At 49.2% G+C, this 23732-nt stretch overlaps 1 protein-coding gene across 1 annotated transcript in view; it reads right to left on the bottom strand.

Moving 5' to 3' along the window:
• Positions 1–23732, bottom strand: part of LOC144941604 (spectrin beta chain, non-erythrocytic 1-like) — a 168518-nt gene that overhangs the window by 7272 nt on the left and 137514 nt on the right. Inside the window, exons 20-31 of the mRNA XM_078867924.1 lie at positions 22893–22983; positions 21802–21951; positions 18251–18514; positions 17081–17305; positions 15012–15101; positions 14018–14293; positions 13261–13391; positions 8159–8363; positions 5085–5459; positions 3922–4166; positions 2405–2543; positions 1392–1476 (exon numbers count right to left, since the gene is read on the bottom strand). Coding sequence (XP_078724050.1) covers positions 1392–1476; positions 2405–2543; positions 3922–4166; positions 5085–5459; positions 8159–8363; positions 13261–13391; positions 14018–14293; positions 15012–15101; positions 17081–17305; positions 18251–18514; positions 21802–21951; positions 22893–22983 — 2276 coding nt within the window. The remainder of the gene's footprint in view (positions 1–1391; positions 1477–2404; positions 2544–3921; positions 4167–5084; positions 5460–8158; positions 8364–13260; positions 13392–14017; positions 14294–15011; positions 15102–17080; positions 17306–18250; positions 18515–21801; positions 21952–22892; positions 22984–23732) is intronic.

Here is a 23732-nt window from a genome sequence, read left to right on the forward strand (position 1 = left end):
AGGCTTCTTCAGGATGAACAACAACGCCGATCCCTCTGGGCGACCCGGCTTATATTCTCTGGCGTGGCTGGCAGAATCCTCGAGCAGGATCTGGACCCGGACCACGTGACCACCCCTAGCCCCCACTTGGTGCCCCTTTGTAGACTTAACCGGTCACGTGTCCTCTCGGGTCAACCACAGTGCCATGGCGTTTAGTAACCCCGGCACACCCACACCCTATCCTGTAGGGCTGGCACTATCAACCAGCGCTCACCGAGCCCCTCTAGGGCCGGTACTACACCCACATCACTGCGGTGTCCGAGATGCCGTTACATCACACGCCGTGCCTCTCTAGGGCCGGCACAGCACAGTGACATCCCGCGATGTCACTACACATTGATAACGCAAAGGAGATCTGCATCCGCAACAACCTTGGTGGAAACCAGATTGGACGTTCTTTTGATTGTCCTGAAGACCACGGAGGCGGTTGGCGTGGCCCGGCGGGATCGCGTTCGCCGCTTGTTGCTAAAGTTCACAGTTCATATCCGGCAGGCCGCCCTGGTCATTACTGCGGTGTGGTATCTGCTTCACTCGCAGTGAACGTTAGAGAGGAAGGACACCATTTGCCGGAGTCATCGTCCACATTTTCCAAATTCGCAAGAAAGCCCACAAATGAAGTCAATTGGCGTAACACATGCAACAGTCGTCGCTCCCTGGCTGCTATAAATTTCCACGTGAAAAGCCACTTTGCTGAGCTGTCATTTGTGACCAGGTCCCTTCTGAAAAAAAGAGTTAAATAACTCAGTGGGTTTTACCTGGTGAAATAAAAAAAAGTTTAGTTTACTTTGTGCAGCTAACCTCCACCGTTGGGATCTTCACGACAAGCCACACTGCAGCTGTGGCACTGTGCAAACAGTGTTGTACATTGCTGATGACTGCACACTGACTTAGGTCAACGGAGGGCTACGAGAGCTACAGATGGCCACCGGGAGGCTACCGCATGGCTCGGCGATGACGCCATTTCTGAGCTACACAGTAACACCACGATTTACGTCTCCCCCGTTTACGTCGTTTCGCAAATACGTCGCCACTTCATAATTAAGACCGCCACGATTCGATTTGCGTCCCGTCAACCAACACACTTACGTTGCTGACAGCATCGTTCGTCCTTTCTCGTGTCCGTCGCTTCTCAGCCTTCGCCTACACCACCACCTACCCTGTAAATCGCTTTGACGTCGTTTTGATATTCGTTGTCGCACCTTTCATGAACGCACCCCCGACGTAATCTGGGGAATGACTGTGTTCTCAGGTAACAGCAGGTACCTGCATAGAGCCAAGTCCTGACAAAACATCAGCAGCAAGTACATTGCACATACGTCCAGAGCTAACCCAGGTACACGTGGGATACTCACAGATCTGCAGCCAGTCCCAACGATTATCCCACATGTCCAGCATGGTCTGTCGCTTCTCGTTCAGCTGCTCCAGCTTTTCCTTAATCTAAAGCAAAAACAAAGGTTACGTTATTTCTCTATACAGACGGTAAAAGATAATATTCTTGGTTATTTCGGTAAAGTCATGTAGAAGGGAAATAATAAAATAATAATAATAATAAATTCTCACGACGTTTCGATTGTGACACAAGAAATCATCATCAGGTGTGAAAACCACAGCAAGAAAGCTTAAAATCGAAAGGTAAAGAATAAGTCGACGAGGCTGAGCGAAACAGTTGTAACAGTTTCATACTCTGTAAAACTTTAGTACGAAGCAGCGGTTTGCAACTTTCCCGCGTCGACATTATTTTTCCTTCTCACTACCGTGCACCCATAACGCCTCAAGGTTAAAGCACCCAGAAAAATGTTTCAACTCTCTTGGCATTGACTCGTAACATTGATGGGATGGCTGATGCCGTACGGTGTTTTGTGAACAAAAAAAAAAGAAACGTCCTGGGCGCAACGAGTCCCGCGGACCACTTCCACCCGGCCTTGAGGAGCCACTGGTCGAAGGTGATGAGTCGATGAGACGACACTGCCATATACCACTGCTCTCTTCGCGATGCAGCGCTTCATAAGAGCTGCCTAACTTGTTTAGATTGGTGTCCACAGAAGCACACCCGCGGTGGCAAAGCACCCAGCTCACGATCAGAAAGGTCACGAGAACAAATCCCGGCAGAGGAATTGCTCTGCTCATGATTTCTCTTGGGGGTTGATAAATAAAAAAGAGTATCACTATGCGGGAAATCAACAGCGTTACCCTGCCACACGAATGTGAATTTCCACTCATGACTTGTGACTGCCAATAGACACGAGCTACTACCTAACGTTTGCAGAATTGTGACTTTTTTCTCAAGGCACGACGCCTAGTTGGGCTGTCATGGCCTGCGTGCTCAACGCGAGGCCAATCTGGGAAATGTCTCGCAGGCCTCCACCTCTTGTGCGGCGTCGTGATTCCTCGCGATGAGCGATTTTCCAAGGTCAATGCAGGCCGCGAAGTTATCGTCGCGGGCTTCCACCTCCGCCTTGATTCCCTGGTGGTAGTTCATGAGCAGCTCCACCGCAGACACGTCCCTGTCGTCAACACAAGAGCGCCGCTCACGAGGGCCCACGACGACGCTCAGGCCTGCAGAGGGCCCTGCATCAGGAACAACAACTCGGAAGAGACCCTGGGTAGCACCTCCTCGCCTCAGTTCCGAGTTTTCAAAGTCTGGCTTAACGTCACGGATAACAGCCCGAGACTCACTTGTCGCAGTAACTGGGAATGGCCACACACGGTTGGTATCCAAATAATTAAACAGCTGTGCACTTACACGTGAAGAAAGGACACTTATGGTGTTGTAGGATTCACCCTGACCAACTTGAAACACAACCATTACCATATTTTTTCCAGATTACAAGACACATCCCCACCCCCCCCCCCCCCTTGTATTTTAAAGAAAAAGGTTGTGGGTGGTCGTCTTATAATCTGGTAGGGGTGTGTGTGAGACCAGATTCGTATAACTTTATTGACATTAGGCACAATGTTTAACCTTTCAGAGCGTCTTGTAACATGGGGAATACGGTATTAACTCTCACCAATTTTTATATTTGAGAAAAGCTACGCAAGAATGTACATTGTCCTCTATACTTTGATCATAGGAGGAGTGCGACTTCTATATTTGGGGGGGTAGGGGTTCGCTTTGTCCCTCACATTAGGAATCGTGGGCGCATATTATTTATTTGTTTTGAATCTTAATTGTAAACGACTAAAAATAAATTAATCAAGGTGGCCAGTCAAACGCGCAGACTGCCTCCCTGCTACAGTGAGCAGTGGGGGTTGAGCTCATCTTGGTTGCCGGCCCTCAGAGAAGTCATTTAAATTCCACATTTACATGGAAGGGGCCAGACATCCCACAGCGTGAGGAGTGGTGACTTTCCACAAAGTCACACACATTTGTATCAACTCTAGTGAGCTGCCAGGCTGAGCGATCTCCCCACCGAGATTTGACTTCACAACCGTCTGATTTGGAGTGATTCACGACCTGAGGTGGCGCTGTCGATCCACTATTCCCAGTCGGGGGTTGACTCATTCCTCAGGACTGAGAGAAACTTGACTTTAATTTAGTTCTACGGGAAACAAGTCAAAAAGTTATTTCCTGCTCAAATGAGCAATGAAGCTTAGTTGTGCTCACCTCCCGTTTACAACCTTGAGCCAGTGGTGGAAATTCCACGTTCCTACGGCAGGGGCGAGTATGTCCATAGGACAACCACCGTCGGCTTCCCCACAAGGCGGTACTTTGTTTTAATGGCCCCTAAAGAGGGGGATGAGAGGCCGAGTCAAACCCCTAAGCGGGATTTGAAACTAGCAAGCCTTCCCACCACGAGCCACTCGCTCCACCCACCGAGCCACTTGGCCGGCCTCCCTCCGTCACGCAGCAGAATTCACGCAGAGACACTGAAGCCCTCGCACCTGGGGGTGTCCTGGGCCTTGATCTGTCGGATGATCGTCTCCATCCACAGCATGAGGTCGCGCACCAGGCTGAAGAAGTGGAACCTCTCGCTGGCCTGGGCGAGGCTCAACCGGTGGGCCTTGCAGGCCTCCTGTAGGGCGGTCCACGAGGCCACCACCTTCTCCTCCTGCCTGCGGACCTCGGGCGCCTTGTCTCCGATGTCGCCGCTCAACAGCAGAGAGCACTCCTCGCGCAGCTGCTGCACCTGAAATGAGCCAAAGGGCAGAAGCCGCCAATTGTAAATGTTGTTGTGGGTTTACTCTCCAAAGCACCGGTGAGTGCTGAACTAGCAACTAAGTGGAATGATTTATGTTTACGTGACAAACCTTACTAATTAGCTGTATCGGGTGGTGGTGGCGGGTATAACAACGTATTTATATTTACGTGATCTAACCCAACAAAAACCTCAATTATAGAAGCTGCTGTTTTGATGTGAGAGTGCCCAATATCACCTCAACTGAGATGGGCGCACAAGAACACGGAAGGGCAAGCCCACACGCCTGGCTTGGTGAGGGTCACTCGCCAGCAAAGTGGCTCGCGTGCAATCCAGCCCAGTTGATGAGGCTCGTAACAATCCACCCTCGGCCTACGTTACTGCACGAATTGTCACAATTCAGGACACGACTTGAAATGAAGAGTTGAATCTTTTTTTGGTCTGGTGTCGTCTGTCTCGCATCTTGTTGCACCGAGGTGACTCGTGGAAATGGGCCAAGCCGCCGAAGCGTGCACTTTTTTGCCTCCAGGGAAAGGGGACCAAGAATGATCTCCACGTCTCCCTCGTCCTCGCACTGCTCAACTTTGGCATTCCTTCCCATTTCCTCTTGTTCCAAACTCTTGTAATAACCTTGTTGAATTTCAAGAGATGAGTTGTCAACTCTTATCCATTACAATTTTGAAAGCCCCGTTTGTTCCTAGCCACTTCACCAATTTGGTCCATTGGACCTGTGCCAAGCAACTGTTCAGCAAGTAAAAACGCTCCACGAGAGCCTAAAAAGGTCTACAGAATTTGCTTCGGCTGTTTCACCGCAACTCGCACGTCCACTCCTCCAGCACAGCGCTGCCAGACAACGGAACCCCTCGCAGGGAAGCTGGCGAGTGCGATGCTACCCGCACTCCGAGCTACCTGTGCTCCGAGCGCCAGCAGGTCATGCTCCAGCGCCGAGTGCATGCGCTGCAGCGACGCCACGTGGTTGAGGTCTCGGCCCGACTCCTCGGGGATCTGTGCTCGCTTTTCCTGCACGCGGCCCTGCAGCTCCCGCGCGTCGTGCAGCAGCTTGTGAATCCGTGCCGAGCCCGCCAGGCCCCGCTTGCGCGTGGCCATCTTCTCGAGCAGCTTGCGCCACGACGCGTCGAGCGAGGCCTTCCACTGGCACACGGTGGGCGAGTCAGGGTGGCCCTCGCGCAGCAGCTCGTCGGCCGCTTTGCCGAAGGCGTCGACGCGCTCCTGCCCGATGCCCTCCGTGTCTCGGGCCAGCTCCGTGAACTTCTCCTGCAGCATCTGAGTGAGCAGAACACGCACAACTACTTGTTTAAAAAAATACGAAACTACTTTGTATTTTACTAGGTACGGTCCCACTGAGCTACAAAGCTGTTTTTCAGAAGCAACCTGGCCACAAATGATTGCTCAGCGAAGTGGCTTTTCAAGTGGAAACTTCTCTATATGCATGTTTATTCTCAATGTGGAGGGAAAAACACGGAGTAAAATTCACATGACTAAGGGGAGAGAGAACACGCAAACTCCTGCATACCAGGCGAGGTAGTTAACATCTCCTAGCCACCGCACGAGTGCCGCCCGTGCATAAAGTGAACAATCGCTCCATGATGTGGCTGCCACTACATTGGCAGTGGTGCACAAGCACAGTTAGCAACACAAACACAAATCTAAGTAGACAAATCAATTCCGGCTCCACAAACACAGTAGGTGCCAATTTCTGGACTTGTTCTGGTCAAATATGGACAGGTGGCAACTCTACTTTTACTGAAAAACATCGTTGCTGTGGCCTTAAAAGAACAAACATATAATAGGTCACATTTTACGAAACTGGTTCTTGTGCGTAGCCACACTGATGATGTGCAATGAAGAACAGCCATTGCTAGAAATCGATTCTGTACCGAGATTTTGCAGCGGTATTGTGTGGAACTTCAACACCGTAAGACAGTGAAGAGAGCTGGCTGATTGAAAAATGTCTGGATTTGGTCTACAGTAGAAGAGGTGGTAGCCCGATTATGAAACATTTAGGTCACCTTCAGTAAGACGAGGAGTAAGTGTGTGTGTGTGTAGTTCACTGGCTGTAAAACCTCCATGCATTTGACTGTGGGCAACGGTGTAGCTATTATGCTGCATTTGAGAACCCAGTAAGATGATGCAAAAGGAATACGGATCTTTTTTTAAACCCGTATCTCCACGTGTGTCGGTGATGCTAAAGCGGATGACACTGCATGCCGTTCAAGTGTTGCACGTTCGAAAGGAAGATATGCGGGGCTCCAGAACGATGGCAACACGATTATTTATGAATCTCTGTAAAACGAAACGACATGTACATCACACTGAGTAGGGCCTGCCCCAGGCCTCCATTGTCCACGTGGCTGAGATGCTTACAAGGTAACCACCCAAGAGTCCTGCTCAGCTACCTACTGGCCAAAATCGAAATTGACCGTCCATTTACATACACGTGTACATACAAATAGGGGTGGGGGGGGGGAGACCTTATAAACTAACCCAACTTACACCATTGCCACAACGAGAAAAAACATTTATGGCGGCCATTTTAACTCGTGCCACACGAGTGGAACAATTCAACCTTATGGCAGGACCACGGGGTCCCGAATAAACGGAAGTCAAAATCTATTTATTTACTTTTGGCGACTCGGTCCCTCCGCGCACATAAACGCCATGACCCACCTGGCGCGGATCATTCTGTTGTCATAATACAGTGAAACTACTCTCTTATCTTCATTATTATTTGTGACCTTCCAATGTCTGCCGGCAGGATCAATCGATGACAATCCTATTACCTGTTTGATAATACTTCTCTTGTCCGTATGCATCTGTGCAAATAGGTTTTTTTTGCGGTTAAGCCATAGTCCCCACATACCGCTCGTATAAATGCGGATAAGAGGAGCGGCGACCCACTTACTCTGTAGAGTAACATTGGTATAAACGCTTGTTACAATATGAACAGCGCATTGAAAACGCGTACTATTTTATGTACCGTTTACAAAGTGTGTTCACAAATCCAAACTGAGAAACACGATGATTGACAGAGGGGTGTAAATTATTTTTTTGATAGTGCATTTAAATAGAGGTACTTCAGCTAAGTAGTTTTCAGTTTTAAAGGCAAAGTTTAACAAGACAACACTTGCCACCATCCTTCAAACCCATTGGTGAAAAAGAGCAAAGTTTTTGTTTACATATAATATAATGCTTATGCGAGAGCCGGGGGCTTATCGGGCCCCGGGGTCCCGCCATGAGGTTCAATTGTGGAGCTGAAAACGTCCCCCTTCAAGACACGTGGCTGTATAGCGAGGAGCTGTGAGATGGGCAAGCACACTGCCAGCCCTGGACACGGAGGGCACCGCGGTGGCCAGGAGACGTTAACCACCTCGCTGGTATACAGGTGGTCGTGGGTTCGATCCCAAACCTGACGCCTGCATGTTTGGAGTTTGCACGTTCTCCCCGCGGTCGCGTATATTTTTGTCCAGGATTTCTAATTTGTCCCTCCATATTTATAATAAACGTACATTCAGAGTATCTGTCTGCTGTCAATTTCCACACAATGACAAGCCACTTCGTTGAGCTATAATTTGTGATAGCCTGGTCGCTTCTGAAAAGAGCTGTCTATAGCTCAGTGAGCCCGACCTGGTAATAGTCGAGTTAAATAAAATACATTTTGATTTAAAGCTTTGGTGACTGCAGGGATTCATATTCTTGGTTCTTTCGGTAAAGTCACGTAGAAGGGAATAAAATAATAAAAACATAAAACAATAAAATTCTCACGACGTTTCGATTGCAACACAAGCAATCATCTTCAGGTGTGAAAACCACAGCAAGAAAATTTGGTTTTCACACCTGACGATGATTGCTTGTGTTGCAATCGAAACGTCGTGAGAATTCTATTGTTTTATATTTTTATGAAATAAAACTGCGTGAACACAGGGAGCCGCAGAGGCAGCAGCGTGTGCTGCCCGCCGACGTACCGTGACGTGCTCGTAGTCCTGGCCCAGCTCCGGGGAGACGGCGAGGACCTCCTTCTCAGAGATCCACTGCTGCAGGTCCTCCACCTCCCGCTGCAGGTGGAAGAGCCTGCACAGACCCCCCGCCCCGACGTGCCTCTCCTGCACCAGCTCCTGCAGACTGCGGTACAGCCGCTCCACCTGCGACTGCTTGCTTCTGATCTGCTCGCTGGAACGCGCAGAGCAACCGCCGGCCGGCACGTTACCAACTGGCACTGCCACCACATCACCACCCCCGCCACAACGACATTACCACCAATACCGCCACAACACCACCCAATGCCACGAAATCACCACCACTGCCAACACACCACCACCACCACCACACCACCACTAAATCAGATTAGTTAATGTGAGCCACTAATATGCGTCTATAGCTTGCGCATATGTACACGTGTATGATATTACAGTGATACCTCGGTTCACGAACGCTTCGGTTCACGAACAACTCGGTTCAAGAACAGAAAATTTCATAAAATATTCTCCGGTTCACGAACTCCGCTTCGGTTCACGAACAGGAGCCGCGGCCATTTTTATGCTAATTCCAGGCTGTCACATGGTCGTGACTTCCTGTAGGAAGATCGTGGAGAGAAGCAGAGACACAGAAATAAGTACTGTGAGTACTGTGAAGACACTTTCAGTGACTTTTTGATTTTTGGTGTGCTTTTTAGCACATACAGTACTGTACTACTGTACTGTACAATACTGTACTTACTGTATTGTACAGTTCACCCGTTTGAGTGCTTACTGTCTCCCACCCGCCTCCCACCTGCCTTCCTCCATGCCAGAAGTCATCTCAAGCAAGGTTAGTGTTCTCTCTTTATACATTACTATACTGTACAGTACTACAGTAATGTGTATTGTCATTTGTTTCATATTTTTGTGCTTCAAAAACCAAAAAAAAAGGTCAGAACGGATTAACCGGATTTACATTGAACCCTATGGGAAAATGTGCCTCGGTTCATGACCAATTCGGTTCACGACCAGAGTCAGTTCACGAATTAAGTTCGTGAACCGAGGTATCACTGTATATGATAAGTTGGCACAGTAAGGAGCACAGGTGGTGCATCAGCCAGTCATCTCAGTCAGGCAACCCATGGCACCTGGGTCTGTCCCCTGACCTCCTGGCAGCGGGCCTGGCACAAGCGCCGTGGTGACATCACCGCCACTTAGTGGCAAATCACGGCTGTTGTTGTTGTTGATGTGATATGGCCATGCTTTCTGCTTCGGATATTATGGATTTCCAAGAATGGCGCACCTCAATGGACAACAATTTCGATTAAAACATTTCCATACATATAAAACAAATATACAATGTGTGGAGCTTTGAGATGGCGAGCACACTGCCAAACCTAGGCATGTAGCCGTGACTGCGTGAAGAAGAAATGTGTAAAAAAAATCAATCTGACTTCAAACTTTCGTGACTGCAGGAATTCATATTCTATGCTTCTTTCCGGAAAGTCACATGACTTTACCGAAAGAACCAATCATCCTGATTGGTGCAAAATGAGGACCTACGGTATAGCCACGGCTGATATGTTCTGTGCAGAATCTGGGTGACCTGCGCGTGAGCTAAACGGTGAAGCTGATGATGAAATTACAATTCGGGTCGCAATGCGACTTGAGTAGCCGGTAACTCCCTGTGGGTGGGGGGTTTGTCACCGAGAGAATGACGGCACAAGTTTTTGTTTGGGCTTCATTAAAAGGCTGCCACTCGGTGTCCCGACCTCTGCGCCCCCTTTCCCCAGGCCTTCCCTTAGTGTGCTGGTTGTTGTTGTTCTTCTCCCCCCCTCTCCCTGTCTACTCTCCCCATTTGAATCGTCTATCTCCCACCCCCCTGCACGAGGTCTCCACTTGGCTGGGGCAGGGGGGGGGCCCTAATCCTTCCCCTTTCGTGCCTTTCACTTTCATGTGGTTCCACCGATCCGGAATGGCTCTTCGTATCCTGTTGTTGGAATCTTCCGGTGTGGTTTGCCGAGCCCACATGTTGTTGCAAAAAAAGAAAAGGTTGCCATCCAGCGTTACGCACTCCCCTGCCTGTGGCCAACAGAGATGAGGTCAGGGGTCACCGTGGCCAAAGCCACCGACACCAGCTGCACACCTCTCCTTGCCAGCGCTTTCTCCCCTCCACCAAGACCCCACAGCGGCTGATGCAGTCAACACGAGGCAACCTCAAACACCCGCCCTGAAAGTCTCACACCATCTGGCTTTCTACTCACGTGAGAGACCTATAGACTCCCACAATCACCTATACCAGGGGTCGGGAACCTTTTTGACTGGGAGAGCCATAAAAAACAAATATTTCTAAATATATTTCATTGAGAGCCATATAGTATTTTTAACGTATAATAAATTAAATATGTCTTACTTTTAATGCGACTTCTAGTGCTGCATGGTTTTGCTGATGGTCTTGTAGTCTGGTTCATACGTGGTGAGGTTGAGCTTCATGCAGGCGTTAAGGCTTCCATCAGTTAAACGTGAGCGTAGGTTGGTCTTAATGTTCCTCATATGCGAGAATGACTGCTCACATGCATATGTAGAGCAAACATGGTCAATACGGCAATACTCACGCTGCATTGTGTGGTATGTCACAGGAAGCTCGTTCCAAGTTTTAAGAATCAGCTGGTCTTCAGGTTGAAGATTTTTCATTTCTGTCCACTTGTGTTCCCTCGCCAGCTCTGCTCGCTGTCGCGCAAGACTTTCCAACTCTCGATTAAGTGACTTGAACTTACTCATCCACATGTCTGATGCCTTCAGGTCAGCAACTTCCAGCTCAAAGTCTCCGATAGAGACCCCGGGGATGCATGTCAGGTCGACTTTGTCCACTGCACACTCATGTGGATGAGTGATGAACTTGAAAAGACCAGTGCGCGCACGAAATTCTCCAAAACGTGCTTTTAATGACTGCAGGAGATTGGACGTAAAGCCAGCTAGCTGCTGGAGATCCAGATGTTGAGTGGAGTCACTTGCTAAGCATGCATCTCTAAATTGTCGCAGTCTTTCAAAGTGCAGAAGACGACCTATTTCAATGTCCCTGAGAAAGACTTCAAGCTTGCTTTCAAATGCAAACACTGCTTGTTGAAGGGATGAGATTGTATTTCCAATACCTTGCATTTTCACATTGAGCTGGTTCAGATGGCCAGTTATATCCACGAGATAGTGAAACTGCAGGAGCCAGTTAGTGTTGTCTAGTTCAGGATGCTTGATGCCTTTCATTTCAAGAAAAGTCCGGATTTCACTCAGGCAAGCTGCAAAACGGCTGAGCACCTTCCCCCTTGACAACCAACGCACGTTGCTGTGTAAAAGCAGACCGGGATAATGATTCCCAACTTCTTCTAACAGAGCTTTAAACTGGCGATCATTTAAAGCTCGGGCAACAATAAAGTTGACCACTCGAATGACCAGCGACATCACCTCACCAAGCTCCTGGCCACACGTCTGAGCGCAAAGCGCCTCCTGGTACAGGATGCAATGAAAACTTAGGATGGCTCTCTTTTCATGTTCACGGAGAAGCGCTACAAATCCTTTGTTCTTCCCCAACATACAGGGTTGCACCATCAGTACAGACAGAAATAAGTTTATCCATCGGTAGTTTTTTTTCTTTAGCAAACTCCATGAAAGACGTGAATAAATCCTCCCCTCTTGTTGTCCCTTTCATTGGCAAAACAGCCAAGCTTTCCTCACGCAGTGTGTCACCTGCAGCATACCTGGCAATTATACTGAACTGAGATAGATGGCTAACGTCTGTTGACTCATCTAACGCGAGAGAAAAGTATGTCCCGGCGTTTATGTCCTTAATTTGTGTTTCCTCGACTTGATTTGCCATCATGATGCTACGATCGTGAACAGTTCTTGCTGACAGAGGCATGTCTTTTATTCGTTTGATTATCTTGTCTTTATTTGGGAAGTCATCAAACAGTTCATTGGCCACATCAAGCATGAATGTTTTGGCATACTCGCCATCTATGAATGGCTTTCCATTCCTTACTATTGCCAAAGCACCCGCAAAGCTAGCGGAATTCCCGTCACCTTGCTTGGTCCACACACGTAGTTACTGCTGACTCGTCTGCACTCTCCGCTGTAGCTCTTCGCATGCCTTTTTCCTGCTGTCCCCCGCTGGATATTTCGATGCAAATGAAGCATGGTGCGTATCGAAGTTCCGCTTTATATTTGACCGTTTCATCGATGCAATTTTATCATTGCATATTAGACATACCGCAGATCCTGCTCTCTCCACAAATGCAAATTCCTCTGTCCACGCAGCCTGGAATGCACGGTAATCATCGTCTTTTTTTCTTTTCGCCATCTTTTCCGTTACAAGGGTTGAAGCGGATAAACTAGTTGGCTATCTGATCAAATGGATTTCTTCACCTTTACAATGACCCGTGACATGCTCGCGAGCCATTGGTTCCCGTCCCGACCCACGGGTCACGGTTCACGGAACCCGTGACCCGTGAAATTTATCTTCAAAACTAATTTCTGTTTACTTTAAAATGACACAATATTATTAAGCAATATCACAAGTATTTTAAAATCAGTTCCAAACTGATTTTTTTTTTTATATTATTATTATTTTTTTCAACTCAAAATTGTCTGGGAGCCATATGCCGTCACCGGAAGAGCCATATATGACTCGCGAACCATAGGTTCCCGACCGCTGACCTATACACTTACGCAGAGACTCACAGACTAGCACCAGAGACCCACAAACTCACAGAGACCCATAAAACTGCCCTGGCAGCCTCCCACCCTCTGCTCCTAGGTTTCTCCACTCGGTCGCCAAATGTGCGGCGAGCCCCTCTCAGTAGCAGGCCCTCCTCCATCCTGCACACTTCCTATTCAGTGCAACCCTTATTGCGGATACAACAAACGACAAAGCTGCGGACAACACGGACGATGCACGTGTGTACGTTGAACTTCTTTCGCACCGTACGTAGCCGACCGTGCTAATTGCACGTGCGGATGGCTACAGATACAAAGAGGAGGGTGGGTGGAGAGGGGGTGGAAGTTCACGCCGCTGACAAGCGCAGCGAATGGACGGTTTAGTGGACGTGCTGCTGCTCCACCTGTCGGGGTGTGCGGCGTCCACCATGGCCCGCGCGCCGTCCCCAAGCCGGCGCACCGCGTCGCCGTAGTCCAACACGGCGCGCTCCAGCTGGTCGCAGCGCGCAAGCTGCGCCGTCGCGCTTGCCTCGTCCTGCGCACAAACAACAACCCCTGTTGAAGCCACGCTCCACTCACCGCTGTCACCCCTCCACACTGTCTTCGTGGGTCACCGTGTGTAACAATTACAAACTTTTCTAAGCCAAAACTCCTCTGAACTGTTGTAGCTAAAACCGTTTCCGCAGGCGACCAGTGGACCACGGAGCACAGCGTTACACTCATCTAAGTCCCGATGTCTTTTATTTTTTCTTTCTTCCTTCCTCGGCAACTCACTAAAACGTAGCTTAATCTGGATGGTCTCGTAAGTAAATTCGACAATTTAAGGCTTTGTTAAAAAAAAATTAGGAAGCAACAACAAACACTACCATTCAGTAACCCTAGCAACCATGTCTCTCTCTCTATACCCTCTACTGTCTGTCAACATCTCAAAGCGTGCGGTACTAACCTCTAGGCCCTAGTGACGTCACGCGCAAGTTTTCAAAAACCTTCCTCAAAGAGGAAGTCTTGATAACCCTCAGTAAGGTTTGTCCCGCGGAAAACAAAACATTATTATTATAATCATCATCATCACGATCACCGACCACGGTATTTATATCGCCGTAATATTGAGCGGCGCATCACACCGCCGTCGCAACAAGCGAGGCTGACAACAACCCCCACCTTGGCCTTCTCCTGGGTGATCATGTGCAGCTCCTGCTCGTCCATCCAGGCCTCGGCCTGGGCCGCGTCGCAGTAGAACTGGTGAGCCCGCAGCGCCGCCTCCAGCCGTCCCCGCCGCTTGTCCACCTCTTGCCCGAGGCGGGTCCACGTCGCCTTCAACCCCTCCAGGCGGTCGCCGCCGCTGGGCGGCACCACCCCGCGGGCCAGCAGCGCCTTCCCCCGCTGGTACACCTCCTCCATGCGCGGACGGTGGCCCTCCGTCTCCTTCTGCAGGGTCTGTAAGTCACACACGCCGTGTCAGCTTCGTCGCGTCGCTCGCTGGTCACCGTCACGGCGGCGGAAACCTCACGGAGGCCGGGATGCCCTCTCTCAAAGGACATCTGTGGTTTCTGGAACTGGAATAGGATATGTTTACGAGTTATCCAAAAATGCTGGCAGAAATGCTGTTTGTAAATGGCCGTTTGCTTTGCCGGAGGGTGTGTTGCGACCCATTTCTGGAAAGGCAGCAACATACGTTAGAAAATCTACCTCTCGCTTCTTCTGCCACTCATCGGCGTTGGTTGTCAGCTGACCAACTGCTTTGGTGGCGCAGCAATGCGCGCAACAGTGCCCAGCCTGGCACCGTTTGTACAGGACGCGCACTCAGATTTCTAGTCGATGGAGTGGCATGGAGCAGCATCATTATTGGATTAAAAATGCACGGTAAACGAACACAACGTGTAGCGTTGCAAGGTGACATGTATGAATATATGTTGAACTGTATGTATGTATGTATGTGGAACTTATTTCGCACCATACGTAGACAACCATGGTAATGGGAGGTGCGGGAGCTAATTAGTGGTGCCTTTCCAATCGCACGTACATACAACAAAATATAATTGTCCCTCTACACAGCATTAAAATGACACGCGCCTCTTCTCCATTGCTGCCAATGGCATGGTGGCATGACGCCCCTGCAGATCCCACAGAGGTGGAGCAAAGAGCCACCCCCTACCTCGTTCTTCTTGATGAGGAGCTGCGTCGTTTGCAGGTTATTCCCGTGGTCGGAAGACGTCGCGAGTGGCATCCGCTCCTCGACCCAGAGCTGATTCCGGGTGGGGGGAGGGGGGCAAAGAGGGTTAACGATTCACCGGCGCCACGCATGATCCAGGATCAGAATTGTATTCAAGATTCCATGATTATTTAATATTGTGGTCAATGTGAGTGGCCTATACTCACTGCAGGGGTTACGCAAATTCCTTGCCAGCCACAACCAGCAAAGATTCATCACAGATTCTCAAACATGTGATGTTATGCATATGTCATAATCTTAATTACAAATCATTAATCGGTTAACTGATGCAGCACTACATCACACGATGTCAACTGCTGCAGTGATAAACCAACACCGGCCATAGGTGAACTTATTTTAGCAGCATAACTTGTAAAGCTCCCTCATGCATCGCGGCATTCTATTTGTGAAGAACACTGGGAGTCGGTGGCATTAATCACGTGAGTATATAACTCTCAACTGATACGTTTAGGAGTTTTTAACCGACGCTTAGTGACTGATTCTAGGCCTAATAAACTAATGACCAGGGCTGGCCCAAGTCACAGGACTGTGTAAAGAAAGGGCCTCGTGTAGTGAGTGACGTCCACAGTCCACACGCTTCAGGGGTAATGCGGCACTGCTCTCGCGCCGTATGGCACAGGCTCACACAGGCCCCAGAGAGCCTGTACACGAACAAAATGCCCGTTGGTGCAGACACTGGCTCACGCATCCTCGCTCAAGAGCTGTTCACTTCCTTCGCGTGTGTGGCAGAGTGCCCGGGTTCCACCAACGGCTGGGACTGCGAGTTCAAAATCCTGGACGTGGGTCAACACAACACGTCAACGCAACACGTCGTCCCAATGAGGTCGATCAAATTGGTAGCACTCAACAGTTGTCCCCAACTAAGTAAAAAAAGTGAAATCTCCACACCTGGCTCAGGGTCTCAAAATTATCGTGGTGAGCACCCCCCCCCCCATGCTCATTCTACCACTGAAAAACTTTTTAGATTCTTCATAATAAAGGTTTTTGGGTTAGATCGCGTTATTTATAAATGTGTCCTAACCCTCCACCACCCGACGCGGCCAATCAACAAAAAATGTGTCACGTTGACAAAAGACAAAATAGTTCGCTGCTTTAGCCCACCGGGGTGTTGAAGAGTAGATCCACAACATTTACAAATTGAGTACGACGTTTGGTTGGAAATTACATTCAGCATCTTCGGGCAATTTGCCAGAATAATGAAGCCATCCACCTGCTTCCGGTATTAAATAGTGCAGGATGACGTCATCGTTGTTGAACCCCATCAGGTTTCGAGATCAGAGGCAGAGGTTGGGGTGAATTAATTATGTAATAAGATCAGTAATCAGCTACTTAGCATGTGACTCACCTGTAAGGAATTGCAATGTGTCGTGTATCACTTAATAATACGCTGCCAGGCTGCGCTGAGTTTATAGCTATAACAGCGATTGAAATTATATGAATTCTTCTCAATTTCAATTGATTCTCGAACTAGTCTTGGCCAGTAATAATTAGTTCTGCATAACACTTCAACGTTATCAAAATCAATTGAATGTCCTTGTTGGCAAGCATGCTCTGCCACTGCTGACAGCTGTGTTTGGGAGAATGTAATGTTCCTTTGGTGTTCTTTTATTCTTACGCTAATGTTACGTCCCGTCTGTCCAATATAACACTTACCGCATAAGCAATTGATCCAATATACACCTTCTGTTGATAACTTTCGTAAATCATCTTTAGTACAAAACACTATTTTTTTAGATTCTCCCTCCATTCTTTATCCATCACTGTGGGCTTCGCAACATCCCATAACCCACTCGTGACCCCTCACCCTGGTGCGTACGCATCACATGGGGCCCTGCCACAAGCTTGCCTGCTGGGGTTTGTACAATGTCTTCTTCTGCGGGGCCTGCTCGTGAACACCCACGGCCGCACACCGACCCTCGCGTCTCAAGTTGCCGGCGCCGGAACACATTCACGTGGGGGGGGGGGGGGAGCGCAGGAGCTGCAGCGCTCACCATCTCGTCCTCCAGGTCTCTGTTGAACTGAAAGCCCTCCTTGGAGGCGAGCAGCCGCTCCCGCCGCTGCGCCAGCGGCCCGGCCACGTGGTGCACCCGCCGCTCCAGCGCGTGCCGCTGGCCGGCCACCTCGGGGCCGCCCTTGCCCTCGCGTTGCAACGCTTCGGCCTGGCCGGACAGATCCTCCGCCTCCTTGGCACGCACCTCCACCTGCTTCTCCAGCAGCTGGATTCCGACGAGACGCACACGGGGCCGCTGTTAGTCAGACAAGCACGACCCTCTCCAGCTCTGCGCACTCCTGTGGGTTGGATTAAGGGAATCTCCCCGAGCGTTCGCACTTAATTTGCCGTGCAAGTTTGCGGACTCATCAGACGAGCGATTTCTGACTGAGCATCACAAGGCGGTGACGTCACCACAGTGCCTGTGCCAGGCTATGTGCACGTTGAGACCACGTGAAGTGTCGAACGCCCGCTGGCAGGAGGTCACGGGGCGGACCCAGGTGCAATGTGTCGAATGACTGAGACGACTGGCCAATACACCACCTGTGCCCCCTACTGTGCCAACTTGCTGTGTTTTAGCCACTCGGTGCTCCGCTCGTTGTTGTGAGCGTCGCTCCTCTGCCCTCCGTTGTTGTTGGATTGCGGTCACTGCCTCCTTCCAAAATGCATCGTTATGTGCGTGGCAAAACACTTGAGAGGAGAAATGCTCAACTCGCAGCCCAACCCAGAAAACTCCACTCTAACGGTAGGCAGCAGCTGCTGTGTGAAAACGTACGTGTTAATCAAAGCAGGCCAGAATGTATTGGTACTAATTACAAAACGGCGACGATGCCACGCTTGTCAAAAACATTGTTACCAACTTGTCCAGGTTTGGACAAACTCATTTCTTTAGAACCGCTTTGTGTTTAGTTTGTTGTCCTTCTCCGCACCTCCAATTAGCACGGTTGGCTACGTATGGTGCCAAACAAGTTCAACACATGTACAAAACACGATCCAAATGCAGGTGGCAGCTAATTTCATTTGCACCGAGGTCCAGTACGGGGGGTTGTGTTGAGCTTCATAGCAGTGAACTGCACAGTTCTGACAACACACCTCGTGCTCACTTAGAGATGCATCCGGCTTCGTGTCCGCACGGGAACGGCTGGCGGCCCTAGTTGGAAGATGTGCGCACCTGTTGCTTGTTGAGGAGGATGTTGACGCTGGTGAGGTCCTGCCCGTAGTCGTCCGACTGCAGCTGGTTCTCCACGTCCCCCAGCCAGTTATCGAGCGTCGAGCAGCTCTGCGCGAGCAGCTCCGTGCGGTTCGCGTCGAACAGCTCCTCGGCCTTGTGCTGCGTGCAGCTCTCGAGCTGGCGCCATAGCGCCTGCAGCTCTCCCAGCTTCTCCTGCACCAGGGGGGCTGCGCCGGGCTGCTGCTGCACCAGCACGGCGCCGGCCTGCCGCAGCGGGGGTAACATTGACGCGTGAGCAGGCGAGCCGGGCTAGCTTGAGCAGGCTTTCTCGATTTAGGCCGGCTTTGTAATTCGACTTCCGATGTTGTCGCGTCCACCGGCGGTGCCCATCGATGCATGCCGGCGCTCGATATAATTATAGCAGCTGCAGCCTCCGGCATCGTGATATGCACGCCGCTGGGACTAGGCAGAAGCTCCACTGCTCCACAAAGTAACAAGGCCCTTGGTATTTTGTATGTAAAAAGTCAAATCGATTTCCTGCTAAAATTTAACAAAACTATAAAATTAAACAATTTTTATTTTACCAGGTAAGGCCCACTAAGCTATGTCGCCCTTTTTTCAGAAGCGACCTGGTCACAAATGATAGCTCAACCAAGTGACTTATCACGTGGAAATTTATAGCAGCCAAATACTCGAAACGCATGTTTTTAAATGTGGATAGAAAAACCAGAAGATCTGGATAATAATCCACACGACCACGGGGAGAACATGCAAACTCCAAATATACAGCAGGCGTCAGGGTCGGGATTGAACGCACGACCTCCTGCATACTAGGCGAGGTAGTTAACATCTTGTTACCGTGGCGCCACAAATGACCATTGAGGCATTGGGACCACTCTCCTGTTCACAGCCAGTAGCCAATGTTTGGAACTCCACATTCCTATAGCGAGGGCAAGTCTACTATCCATAGGACAACCACTGTTAACTTAGCCACAAAGTGGTAGTAATTTTGTCGACTCCGGAGGGATGATGGGCTGAGGCAACCACAAACAAGGATTTGAAATCGCAACCTCGCAATTGCGAGCCGCTCGCTCTACGGCCGAGCCACCCGGCCACTAGGTCAGTGGCTTAAGTTTAAAGTGTAAATGGAAAGTGGCTTAAACTTTAAAAAGTAATCACGTGCTTTTGAGAACAGGACATATCCTCTAACTCATTTACAATCGTGTAAAGCATTCACAATTTACTCCAACTACACACGTCCCCAGAGATAACTTAAAATGCTCAGACTACATAAGCGCATTCCTGTCAACCCATAAGGTTTACTCGTATTTTTGTACAGGAAAATTGAGTTTTCAGATCCATACGGCGTACAGCCGTTTCAATAGAGGCAAACATTTTTTTTGTCTATTTGTTTGTGTTTCTCCCTTGTGATGGGACTTTGTAGGATGAACATTGAGATGTATAAGGGCACAGGGTGACCAATAAGGTCTGAATTGGTCTGTAATAATAAGGTAGGCACTGATAAGAGGTTCACAGGTATGTTAGCGTCGTTCACGTGTTAATCGTACGCGTACTTTTGGGATCGAGATCACACTCACAGAATGTGCACCTGTCTGTGATGGCAAGGAAAACAAGAGACTTACGTGCAGAGACGACAGAGTGTCGTGGGCAGAGAAAAGACTGAGTGGATGTTACTTCTGCCGTAGGAAAGCAGTCAGGAGGTACAAGAGGAGATTGTGAAGAGCATTAGTACGCGCGTGCTCGAGGACATCTCAAAGGGTTAGGGTAGAGAATTGCAGCAAGCAGCACATCATTGCTATACTAATATAGCAGGGTGAGTTAAGAGGCCTATGTGGGCAAAAAGGCCTTTTTATCCTGGTGCTCGCACGTTGTTCATCTGTTGAGCTGCAGACACCAACAGCAGCAGCAGGGCCTCTATAGAGTGGGGCTCCCATGTGCACCTCAACCTGACCGTGGCTGATGACGCCACTTCTGTCAGCACCAGGGAAAAAAAAAAGGCCTTCTATTTAATGTAGGCCTCTAACTCCACCCTACTACAACTGAATCAGTGACATTCAATTACACCTCGTATCTGAAAGGTGGGCTTTGCACGTGCATGTTTTAACAGAAGCGTTTGTGTTTTTGTTGCACAAATCGACAAAAGAGACTTGGCTTAACCAAGTATCAGCTTTCGCTTGATGAGCGAATAAAAAATCATAATAGGAAAGCTCTTCATATTCTTGGGTCTTTCGGTAAAGTCACGTAGATAGGTTCAAAGAAAATAACAAAAAAAAAACTACGACATTTCGATCGCAACACAAGTGGTCGTCTTCCTGATCGCAATACAAGCGATCGAAACGTCCTAGTTTTGTTATTTTTTGTTATTTTCTTTTAACCTATCTACGTGACTTTACTTTACCGAAAGACCCAATATGAATTCCAGCAGTAACGAAAGCTTTAAGTCAAGTAAAGCTCTTCATTTATGCAGGAAAGCCTCACTGTGTCTCAAGACCCTGCATTTCTATTCGGCATATGGGTGGCAGATCCATTACCGACCGAAAAATATAACCCACCGCATTGCAAAGAGGAATACCACTCAAAGCGCCACACAGATGGATTAGGGGAGTTGCTGCCAAGTGGGAACCCCGGCCGGATCCATCCAAAGCACATATGATGATGCATTACTCATGCCCATAACAAAGACTGGTACAACTCCAAGAGATAATGAACAAAGCACAGGGTCAATTCCCTGCATTCATATACCAGAAGGGGGAGGAGTGGCACAGTGGTTAGTGCACTGCACTACAACTCCGGTGACCTGAGATCGATTCCCGGCCATGGCTTCGAGTGATATCTGAACAACGCCTGGGCCTCCCCTTCATCAACTCGCACTGACTAGCGTAGTGAAGTATGGTCAAATAGTCATTTATCCTCAAGTGAATTGTCAAAATGTTTAATTTGTCTTATTATTGTTATTATATGTCCAAAAACGAGTAATTTAAAGTGTAAAAAGGAATAATGGATGTCGCTGAGCTTATTTGATATCGTTCAAACACACTCAGTCTTCTTCTTCTTCTGTCGTACGGCTGCTGATGTAGAAGCAGAGCAACAACTACCATTTCACATCCAGGTGGTCAAGCCCAGATAAAAACTGCTTCAGGAGCAGCGGAGTGTACCGCTGTGATGTCCCCTTCGTATTTGTAATTAGACTCGAGCACCTACATTGACATAAAGGCACCCAATGTAGATTCGTTTTTTTTATCCTCCAAAAGAGTGATTCATTCCAAGTGACTAAACAAGGACTCATGAAAACACCAGACTGGTGAGACCAATTAAACGAAGTGACGACGCAGGCGTGCGGTGGAGGCAGAGACAGACAGAGCGAGAAGCAGCAGCGAGCGACGCTGCTGCCTCATAAAGGATCACGCACGCGCGTGCGAGCGTCAGAGCGTGCGAGCGTCAGAGCGAAACGAGAGCCAAGTCTCCTTCTTCCTCCGCGAGCCGCGCTAGCCGCCCAGACACTGCCGGCGCGCCCGCACACACACACACACCTCTTTGACGTTGTGCAGCCACTCCTGGTTGGAAGCGAGCTCCGCCATGAAGGCCTGGTGCTTGAGCCACTTGCTGTGCAGGCCTCGCGCCTCGCCGCAGGGTGACGCGTCGCTCGCGGTCACCATCTTCTCGCTGATCCACAGCCTCAGCTGCTCCGCACACGTCACAGTTGCGTCGCGGCGCACGGCGTCAGAGACGCTGGCGTTGCTCGCGCCATTCTCACATCGCGCGGCTATCGCCGAGGCGCCTGCTGCCGGGGCTTTGCCCGACGGGGCCAGTTTGTGAGCGATCTTTACTCGTTTTGCAAACTCGGACCGCGATGCCGGAGCGCCGTGGCCCTGCTCGTTGTCGAACAGCGTCACGGGCCCTGGGACTCGCGCCGCGGTATTTTACGTTCGAATTCACGCGCAGAATCAAGCGGGGCGGCTGCCGGGATTGAACCAACCGTTTGCCTCCACAATCGTTCCGCACCTCCGATCAGCACGGTTGCCTACGCACGGTGCAAAAGAAGTTCAATGTGCATGCGCACATCATGTACGCGTGATCACAGCATCAACGTTTTATCTTCCAAGCATAGCACTGAAGAACACCGCACCCACGACCTGCTTGAAAGGAAACTACACCATGTGAGATGCCACACAATGTGTTTATTCAGGCTCTTTTAACGTATGTATTTACTTCTGATTAAGTTGTGAGCGGCTTGAGCAATTCCTGTGTAGTTTTTTTTTCATGAAACCTACAGAACGATGACCAACGTTACACTCTGCTTGATGCGCGAGTTGGTAATCATCACGGACCACGTGTAGTCACAGTGACACATTGTAACAGCACATACTCCTGGAGCACACACACCATCATCACGGATCACGTGTAGTTAAGGTAACACATAGTGACAGCATGTATTCCTGGAGCACACACACCGTCATCACGGATCACTGTAGTCAGTGTGACACAGTGACAGCACGTACTTCTCTGATTAAGTTGTGGAGCGACTGAAAGGCCACACATGAGCAATCCCTCTGTATTTTGTTTTAATGAAACCTACAGGACTAAGACCAACGTTGAGCGTGAGTTGATTGTGACTCGTCACCTCCTGGCAGTCTTGCAAGAACTTCTGCAGGTCCCTGTTGTCCTTGAGGAGGAACTGAAGTCCCCTGGCAGTATCCTGGTTCTTCGCGTGCCTGCAAGCGACGACAAGGGGGGGGTGAGAGTCACCACTCCGTTTCGCTTCCCCATGCGGCGTGGGCTCTGGGAGAGCGACAGATCGACACAGTTTAACTCAGACCTACGAGCTTCGTGCTCACTGTACCTCTGGTTTCGGTAGCAGAGGCCACCACTTTCCAGCTCAATCTGCCATATGCTATCGATATTTCTGTTATGTGACGGTCAAATTGATATTTACATGACCGTTGGATGTTTTATTTAAAAAATGCCGTTGCTTCGCTTAATCCAAGGTGACCATTTTTGTGTGTGTTGCAATCATCGGTGACCGTCATCGGTGAGCTGGACAATCTCGGTAGCTACCTTTGTCGTGGGTAATTATCGTAGTTGCTGTAATATTTAATATATTTTTTGTTTGTTTTTAAGCGAAAGATTTATGAACAAATGGTCTTGGATTGTATTTTTATTTTTATGCCGTGCCCAAGCTTGCACTTGGAATTTATGTGCGAGTAAAATTTGTACTTGCATGCTGTTATTAATGTTTATTCATATTTTAGTGACTTGCTTAACTTTCTCTATCTTACTCTAACAGGCAGAGTTTGACTTCTATCTGTGGGAGAGAAGGGGGGGGGGGGGGCAGGGCTTCGCTTTGTCCCTCACATTAGGAATCGTGGGTGCATATAATTAATTATTTAAAAAAATCTTTATCGTAAACTACTGAAAATAAAAAAATATTATTTTGCCCAGTTTGGGCAGGGCATTGCCTCCA

The sequence above is a fragment of the Lampetra fluviatilis genome, chromosome 25 (assembly GCF_964198595.1).
Source record: "Lampetra fluviatilis chromosome 25, kcLamFluv1.1, whole genome shotgun sequence".
In the NCBI taxonomy this organism is placed as follows: Eukaryota; Metazoa; Chordata; class Hyperoartia; order Petromyzontiformes; family Petromyzontidae; genus Lampetra; species Lampetra fluviatilis.